At 38.1% G+C, this 9,958-nt stretch overlaps 1 protein-coding gene across 1 annotated transcript in view; it reads right to left on the reverse strand.

Moving 5' to 3' along the window:
- The window catches only part of BRIP1 (BRCA1 interacting DNA helicase 1), a gene marked incomplete at both ends in the record, with an annotated part of 121,010 nt that extends 111,928 nt beyond the window's left edge, over positions 1 to 9,082 (reverse strand). The window contains 4 exons of the mRNA XM_080713196.1: positions 320 to 447; positions 3,990 to 4,163; positions 6,640 to 6,751; positions 8,990 to 9,082. Of these exons, the coding sequence (XP_080569322.1) occupies positions 320 to 447; positions 3,990 to 4,163; positions 6,640 to 6,751; positions 8,990 to 9,082 (507 nt within the window). The remainder of the gene's footprint in view (positions 1 to 319; positions 448 to 3,989; positions 4,164 to 6,639; positions 6,752 to 8,989) is intronic.
- Positions 9,083 to 9,958: the final 876 nt, after the last annotated feature.

Consider the following 9,958-nt stretch of genomic DNA (forward strand, 5'->3'; position numbering starts at 1 on the left):
GTTTCAAAAATATAAAATAGGTCTGGGAGTGTAACCCGGAGGAAGGAGGGCTTCCAGGAACCCCAGTACCACCAAAAAATAAATAAATAAATAAATAAATAAATAAATAAATAAATAAATAAATAATAACCTGCTATACTAACAAATTCCTTTGCAACAAGTAATTGTATAAGATTAAGTTACAATATATCAGCATTCCATTTATGGTTGTGACATAATCTAACTAATCTCCATAGGTGCCACTGAAAACTTGATTGATAGCTGACTGTCATGTTCAGCTGTAACTAATGGATTATTTCATTGTCGATAAACTGTTTACCTGCTGTGTAGTTTCTAAGGGTCGAATTCTTTTCTTCTCTACTTGAAAATCATCATTTTCATCGCTGGATATGGATGCCTGTTTCTTGGCAGACAACTTTGCAGCCAAAGTAGCTTTACCAGGAGAGTCTAATATAAGAAATAATAAAAATTAGAATAAATAATGTATAAGTAGGCAATCTTTTATTTTATTTTTTATTTTTATTTATTTATTTTATTTATTTATTTTTTTTTTTTGGTGGTACTGGGGATGGAACCCTTCTACCTCCAGGCTACACTCCCAAACCTATTTTATATTTTTATTTGGAAACAGGATCTCTTAGACCAGCGAGGCTGGCTTTGAACCTGCACGATCCTCCTGTCTCCGCCTCCCAAGCGCTGGGATTACAAGCGTGCGCAACATGCCCGGCTTAGATAGAAAATTTTTTAAAGAAGAAAACTAGAACCAAGATATAGGAGGATCTGGTAATTTATATCTTTTTAAAAGTTTTGGAAACAAAAATGTTTTATCAGGTATCAATCTTAAAATTAATAATATCTTCAGCCGGGAGTGGTGACCCATGCTTGTAATCCCAGCATTCAGGAGGTTGAGACAGGAGGATCCAGGTTCACAGCCAGCCTCAGCTACTTAGTGAGGCCCTCTGCAACTTAGTGAGACCCTGTTTCAAAATAACGAAAAAAAAAAAAATAGGGCTGGGGGTATACAACAGAGGTAGAATGCCTTGGGTTCAACCCTCAGTACCAAAAAAAAAAAAAAAAAAAAAAAAATCCCACTAATAATATCTTCATATGTGGACATAACACTATTTAAACTATTTCCTTCGTCACTCCTCCTTTTCCCCTTCCTCTTCCCCCAATCTCCCTTTACATCATCCCCTGGTCTCTCCCCTCATTTATCTGAAGTTCATACTATATGATTCCACAATTTAAACACACCTTATTTTACCAAAGATGTAACATTTGAAAAATGTTCTTTCAATAGGAAAAACCCAATTCTGGCTTTTAAAATAGATTTACGTTTTTGTAGACCACTCCCAAAACATGGTTGAAGAAATACAACAGTTAAAGAGTCTGAAAACTCAAGGAATGTCTTTTGTTTTTATAAAAAACCTCAATGTTCCTTTCTTACTGAGCTTTACCATGTTCTTTAGGCTAAAAATATTAATTATGGAATCAAGCTCATATAATCTGTCTTTTAATTTTATTTTTTTCGTGGTACTGGGGTTCCTGGAAGCCCTTCTATCGCTGGGCTACACTCCCAGACCTATTTTATACTTTTTTATTTTTGGAAACAGGGTCTCTTAAGCCAGCGCACTTCGAACCTGCGTGATCCTCCTGTCTCTGCCTCCCAAGCGCGGGGATTACAAGCGTACGCCACCACGCCAGGCATAATCTGTCTTTTAATCCCACAATCCTGACAGCTTATTCTCAGGGCCATCAAAAATTTCTTAATCATCACTATTATGCCTGTCTTACAAATACAAACACTTAAAGAAGTCAAGTAACGTGCCCACTGTCACATAACTAGTGAGTGACAGAGCGTGGGTGCAACAGATTTGCTGTTTGACTTCAAAATGCTTAAGTATAACCTTTAAGCACACTGCCAAACATAACACCCTGCATTCCCAGAACATGGCCAATACATTTCCTTTCTCCTTAACCTCTGTAAAACTATTTTTAACTATTCCTATTTACTGGTTCTTCCCTTTTCCCAAATGTGAATGTTCTTAAAGGAGCCTTCCTTCCTCTTGGCTCACCTCTACATATTCTCCCCACTTCCACGGCTTAAATTCATTTAACAGTCATTGTTAAATGAATTCATGTAACAGTCATTTGTTAAATGAATTTAAACGTATACATTTAAGCATTTAAAATGGTCAGATGCAAAAACAATGAAAGAGAAATGCTGCTGCCTGGCCTTAAAAGGGTTACAGACTACTTAGAGGAAAGAGAAATCTACAAAAGCAGGTTTAAGACCAGAACTTTCCCTGACACACTATCTCCTTCCTCTTATAAACCATGTTTCTTCCTAAGGTCCTCAGGAACACTGTTTGAAAACCACTATATTCTCAAGTTCTAATAGTTTTGCCTTTCTTATCTAGATCTTTAATCTTCATTATGGATTTTTGTGCATAATGTAAAGTAGAACTCATATCAGTTTTTTCCATATGGATATCTAATAATCCAAGCACCACTTACAGAAAAGTCCCTCTTTCCTTTTATGTTCTGCACAAATACTTTATGAAAAATATCAAATTTCAGCTGGGCATTGGTGGCACATGCTTGTAATCCTAGTACTTGGGGGGCTGAGACTGGAGGATCACAGGTTCAAAGCCAGCCTCAGCTACTTAGTGAGGCTCTATTTAAAAAAAAAAAAAAAATTATACCAAAGCTGGGAGTGTAGCTTAAAGACAGAATGCCCCTGGGTTCAATTCTCAGCACCAAAATAAAATACAAAGGGCTGGAGACAGAGTTCAGTGGAAGAGCACCTTTCTAAGTAAGTATGCTTGAGGCCCTGAGTTCAATTATTAGTTTAAAAAAAAAAAAAAGGACTGAGGTTATTTTGCTTTGCTTCATCAAAAACTGACTGAGCCGAGCCAGGCGTGGTAGCACACGCTTGTAATCCTAGCATTTGGGAGCTGAGACAGGAGGAGTGCGTCTGCGCAATCCTCAGCTACTACTCAGTGAGAGCCTTCGAACTCAGTGTGATCCTGTTTCAAATTAAGACGAAAAAATAGAACTGAGGTTGTAGCTCAGATGTAGAACCCCCCGGGTTCCATCCCTAGTACCACCAAAAAAAAAAAAAAAAAAAGATTGAGTTAGTAAAAATGTCTCAATAAATTATGTCAAGCCAATAATAAAAAATAAATAGCTGGACATGGTGGCGCACGCTTGTAATCCCTGCGCTAGGGAGGCTGAGACAGGAGGATCGCGCAGGTTCGAAGCCAGCCTCAGATACTGAGTGAGGCTCTCAGCAACTTAGTGAGACCCTGTTTCCAAATAAAATATAAAATAGGTCTGGGAGTATAGCCTAGAGGTAGAAAGCCTCTGGGTTCCACCCCCAGTACCACCAAAAAAAATTTAAAAATTAAAAATAAATAAAATAATAAAACAAGGATCTTATACCACTCTTTGTGTTATTTTAAAATAATTCCAAGCCGAATGTAGTGACGCATGCCTGTAATCCCAATACATGGTAGGTTGAACCAGGAGACTCACAGGTTCAAGGTCAGCCTCAAAAACTTAGTGAGCCCCTCAGCAACTTAGTGAGACCCTGTTTCAAAAGAAAAAATAAAAGGAGTCCGGGGTGTAGCTCTAGGTAGAATGCCTCTGGGTTCAATCCCCAGTATGAATAAATAAATAAATTAATAATCAACTAATCAAACAATCCATCCAACCAGCTGGGGTATAACCCAATGGTAAAAAATATGCTTAGTATGCACAAGGCCCTAGGTTTTATCTCTAGCACCACAAATAAATAAATAAAATAATTCCAGAGAAATTAGGTAGAAGTACATAATCAATTATGCTAATTAAATATGCCTAAATTAGGCCTCATAACAGTAATAACTAAGGCTCTAATTACAGGTACCAACATACTCGGGCAATCGCTCCTCAGCATTTAGGCTAAGATCAAGTGTAATAACATACTCAGGCAAAAGAAAATTTACCCTGACAAGCGGACGATGCGCCATTTCTTTCAGAAGGTGGTGTGCTTGGACCACTAAAATGATGTGAAGTCCCTTGGGTTGTGTCACTGTATGTAAAATTCTTTGAATGGCACGTACAACAACAGGACGATGGTACTTCAGCTTTTTTACTTGAGTCTTCATCCAGTGGGTTCCCTAAAAATGAAAGAACATTATTTATATATATATATGTATATATATATATATATATATTTTTTTTTTTTTGTGGCACTGGGGATTGAACTCAGAGGCATTCTCCCTCTGAGCTAACCCCCAACCCAATTTTATTTCTTATTTGGAAACAGTCTTACTAAGTTGCAGAGGGCCTTGCTAAGTCATCGAGGCTGACTTTGAACCTGCAATCCTTCTGTCTCAGCCTTCCAAGTACTGGGATTATAAGCGTGTGCCACCACGCCCAGCTTTATTTATGATTTAACTAAATAAACATTACTCTTTCTCTGTGGCTAAGGTGAGGAAAAACTTCAGCTCATGCAAGACTCGAAGGTATCATAGAATGCAAAGTTTTAGGGCTAAAACTGGGAAACATGGCAAATCTGGACACGTTGGTCACCCCAACTACAGCATCAAGTTAGGGCAGGAGAGAAATGCCTGTAATCCCAGTACTTGGGAGGTTGAGACAGGATGATCGCAGGTTCGAAACCAGACTTGGCAACCTACTGAGGCTCTCAGCAATCTAGTGAGATCTTGTTTCCAAATAATAAATAAAAAATTAGAGGCTTCTGGGTTCAATCCCCAGTACTACACATACATAGACACACACACACACACAAAAAAAAACCCTAATATATTTATTAAAATAGACTAAGATCAATTTTATTTGTTTTTTGGTACTAGAGATTGAACTCAGAGGCATTCTACCTCTGAGCCACACACACCCCCAGTCCTATTTTGTTTTTTATTTTGAAACAGGGTCTCACTAGGTTGGTGAGTCTCACTACTTGCTGAGGCCGTCCCTGAACCTGCAATCCTACTGTCTCAGCCTCTCAAATACTGGGATTACAAGCTTACGCCACATGGCTAAGATCAATATTTGAATTCAATAAAGCAGGCAATTTTGGGATCTAAATATAATATACAATTCCAACATTTTACATTATGTGCCCACATGGCATACATATATACATTCATATACACTAAAAGCTGTATAATTTTCCTTTTTAAAAATACATTGTTTATTCATTTGTACCACATAAATACTAAATCTATTTTCTAGACATTTCCCATCAAAATGTTGTTATTGGTATCATCCTACTTTCCCCAGAGATTAACATCAATAAAAATCAAAATGGACTCTGGGCATGGTGGCGCAGGCTTGTAATCCCCATACTTGGGAGGCGGAGACAGGAGGATCGCGCAGGTTCACAGCCAGCCTCAGCAACTTAATAAGACCCTGTGCAACTTAGTGAGGCCCTCTGCAATTTAGAGAGACACTGTTTCAAATTTAAAAATAAAATAGGGGTGGGAGTGTAGCTCAGAGGTACAATTCCCCTAGGTTCAGTCCCCAGTAACACACACAAAAAAATGGACAATCAAAAGTTTATAAAATATTTACTTTTATTAACATATGCTTATCAGTATCACAAACATTTCCATTTAAAGATGTAGCTAGCCGGGCGTGGTGGCGCACGCTTGTAATCCCCGCGTTTGGGAGGCAGAGACAGGAGGATCGCGCAGGTTCGAGGCCAGCCGCGCGCACTGGCTTAGGAGACCCTGTTTCTAAAATAAAATTTAAAAAAAAAAATGTAAAAATAGGTCTGGGAGTGTATCCCAGAGGTAGAAGGGCTTCTAGGAACCCCAGTACCACCAAAAGAAAAAAAAAAAAAAGATAAAAAGATGTAGCTATACATATACGAATCCATGGTTAACTTCAAGTTCCCAAGACCTTAGGTCAAAGCCATCTAACTATGTACTAAAATGTAGTTGATGCTATGTTTCAGATTCATTGTGAAGATTATGTTCTTTCATAAAAGTAAATATTACTAGGTACTTGTTAGCAAATGAAATAGAAAATTATATGAATTTACACAAATAATATAATAAACCGTCCATCTGGCATCTAAATAAGTAAAAAGACCAACTAGAATGTTTTCTTTTTTATATATTCCATGTTCTAATGTTAAAGGAATGGGCAGACAAGCAAAAGATTTACTAAAAAAAAAATCAACACTTAGTGTATGTCTTAGATGACAGTCTCATCTCTTGCATTTTCTACACACAAATGCTTGTAATCCCAGCACTTGGGAAGCTGAGATAAGAGGATCGCGTAGGTTCGAAGCCAGCCTCAGCTACTTAGTGAGGCTCTCAGCAACTTAGTGAGACCCTGTTTCCAAATAAAATATAAATTCATCTACTTTCACAACTCTAAGTATCCAAAATACACATGTACATTCTGAATCATCACATAAAAAACTAAACTAGTTAAAACTGCTTTAGGATTAAACATATTTTTGCTGTATTGAAAGTCTTGGGGAGATCCATAACATTAAGAAACACCTTCAGAGAGAATATCTGAATTAGCTAGAACATGGTTGAACCGATCTAGATAGAGTCCTTTATTATATATTTTTTCAGGTCCCAACAAACAACCTGAAGATCTTGAGGAACTACTTACCACTAAGAGATTGCTGCCACGCTAAAGCAGAACAAAGCAAAGCCAAGCTTTTCCCGCTTCCTGTGGGGCTCTCCAACAAACAGTGTTGCCTGCTGTTTAATCCTCTGACAATCTATGGATACCAATAAAAAAAAAAGTCAATAGCCACTTTGTCTTATTAAGTCTCTTTCCAGCAGAAGTAGCAATAGAACAGCAAGAAGTGAGGTTGCACTCCTGAGAACACAGCAAAAGCACAAGGAAAAACTAGTGTTTAGTTAAATCTAGACTTTATTCCTTTATGGCTTTCCCAAATAGTATGTTGAATCTACAAGCATATCAAGCACAAGAGAAGAAATGAAAAAAGCAATTCAAGGTGGGTGTGGTGGCGCACGTGTGTAATCCCAGTACTTGGGAGGCTGAGATAAGAGGATCTCACAGGTTCGAAGCCAGCCTCAGCTACTCAGTGAGGCTCTCAGCAACTTAGTGAGACTCTGTTTCCCAATAAAATATAAAATAGGTCTGGGAGTGTAGCCTGGAGGTAGAAAGCCCCTGGGTTCCATCCACAGTACCTAAAATAAATAAATAAATAAATAAATAAATAAATAAATAAATAAAATAAAATGTATGCTTTATTTATTTGTGGTACTGGGGATTGAATCCAGGGCCATTCTATCATTCTATCTCCAAGCTACACCCTCAGCTCAATTTTATTTTTATTTTGAAACAGGGTCTCACTAAGTGGATGAGAGTCTCACTACTTGCTGAGGCTGTCCTTGAATCTGCAATCCTCCTGTCTCAGCCTCCCAAGTACTGGGATTACAAGTGGTTGCCATTGCACCTGGAAAAAAATTATGCTTTTATTATGCAAGCACCAATTGTCTGTAAAATTGGAATACACTAATACCTATGAATTATCTTTGAAAAAATCTTAATGGGGGATACTATTAGTAGAATACAAATTGTTATAACTGTTTTGAACATAAATTAACAGTTATTATAGCACAGCTGAAGATGCCCAAATCCAGCAAGTCCAGTACTATGTATATACCCCAAACCTTCCCTACGTGAACATAAGGAAACATGTATAACAAAGCTGGGCACAGTAGCACATGCCTGCAATCCCAGTACTTGGGAAGCTAAGACAAGAGGACTGTAGGTTCAACACCAGGCTCAGCAATTTATCAAGACCCTCAACAACTTAGTGAGACTATTTTAGAGTAAGTATAATGTGCTGAGAGTGTAGCCCTGAGGTAAAATAACCTTGGGTTTAATCCTCCCCAGTATCAAAATTTTTTCAAAAGACGTTTATAGCAGCACTAATTGCTTATTGCAAGAATGTAAACAACCTAAATGCTCACCAATAGAAAAATAGATAAGTACTAGCATATTCATTCAATGGAATGCCATACTGCAAACACAGTCAATGGTGTTATATCTTTTTATTTTTTTGGCAGTACTGGGGACTGAACCCATGGGCATTCTACCACCAACCTATACCCCAGCTCTAATTTTTATTCTTTATTTTGAAACAGCATCTCACTAAGTTGCAAAGGACCTCACTAAATAGCTGAGGCTGTCTGTAAACCTACAGTCCTCCTATCTCAGCCTCCCAAGTATTAGGATTACAAGCGTGTGCCACCATGCTTGGCTAAAATGAAGTTAAGTTTGTTTGTGTTTGTTTGTTGTACTAAGAATTAAACTTGTGCCACTATGTCTGGCTGGGTTATATCTTAAAAATAATATTGTACAAAAAAATCTAAGCTGGGAATGGGATTTTAGCTTAGTGGTAGAGTGCCCCTGGGTTCAATCCCTAGTACTACTATAAAGAAATAGAGAAAAAAGGTAAAAAAAAAAAAGTATTAAAAAAAAAAACTGGGAAAGTCAGGCATGGTGGCGCACATTTGTAATCCCAGTACTTGGGAGGTTAAGACAGGTCCTGCGGGTTCGAGGACAGCCTCAGCAAACAGTGAGACTCTCATCAACCTAGTGAGACCCTGTTTCCAAATAAAAACTAAAATCAGGATGGGGGGTGGGGTGTATCTCAGAGGTAGAATTCCCCTAGTTTCCATACCCAGTACTGCAAAAAAAAAAAAAAAAGTAAAAAATAAAAATAATAAAAGAGATTAGGAGTTCCAAATAAGCTGAGAACATTTTCCAGAAAGTTTCCTCTTAATCCTAACCATAGACACGTACAGTTCAGTAGTGATCAATATTACTTTCCGAAAGGTTGGATGCACTTCCAAATGAACCCAGCAAATATTCTGCCTCCACATACTATCTGAGAATATGAATATATTCACACATCCAATGTATGTAATGGACCATAAGTATCTGTATCTTAATAAAGACTTAATTGCTACAATGTACTTACAGAGTTCATCATAGCAAGCTGCGATGGGTAAGCTTTACAAGGAAAGTAAATCTTCACCCCACCGATTGTATATTCAGATTGCATCGTCGACATCTTGCTTTCTTGTTTATTTTAGACTCCTAACTGCAACTGAAATAAAAATCAACATTAAAACAAAGTCATTCAAAGAAAACTAGAAATCCAACAGTAGGACAAAAACCTGGAAGTAAAACTTGGAATGAGTGTACAAGCAAAAAGATGGAAGGGAGAGAGATTTCCGGTCTTACAGATAACTGAGTGGTAAAGAACATGTCTTGGAGTCCGGCACGTCTGGATCTGCATCCCTATTCTACCAAGTATTAGCTGTATGACTGTGGGCAGGTACTTAACTTTGCTAGACCTCTGTGACCTCATCCATAAATCAAGGGCTGTAATAACACGTACCCCATAGGGTAGTTGTGAACATTAAACAAAATAATGCGCAAACAGTATGCACTAGATTAAACATGAGCTTTCTGTTCCCCATCTCCTCCTGGTACTTGGGATTGAACCTAGGTATACTCTACCACTCAGCTAGATCCCTTGACCTTTGTTTTCTTGTTGTTGTTGTTTGTTTTGTTTTGCAGTACTGGAGATGGAACCCAGAGGCATTCTACTTCAGAGATCCATCCCCAGCCCTATTTTTTATTCTTTATTTTTTGAAACAGGGTCTCACTGGGTTGCAAAAGGCCTAAGTAGTAGCTGAGGCTGTCAAGGAACTGTGATCCTCCTGTCTCAGCCTCCCAAATGCTGGGATTACAAGCATGCACCACCACACCCAGCTGTATTTTTTTTTTTAAATAGTGTGGGGAGCCATTAAGGCTTTCCCCTAAATGAATATTTCTGACTCAGTTGACTGTCTTTGTTGCCCAGAGTCAACAAGGTTTGGGGTCATGGAAAGTTCAAAGTAAAAGGTCTGGCAGGGCGTGGTGGCGCAAACTTGTAATCCCT

This window comes from Muscardinus avellanarius (genome assembly GCF_963383645.1).
Source record: "Muscardinus avellanarius genome assembly, chromosome: 16".
NCBI classification, from domain to species: domain Eukaryota; kingdom Metazoa; phylum Chordata; class Mammalia; order Rodentia; family Gliridae; genus Muscardinus; species Muscardinus avellanarius.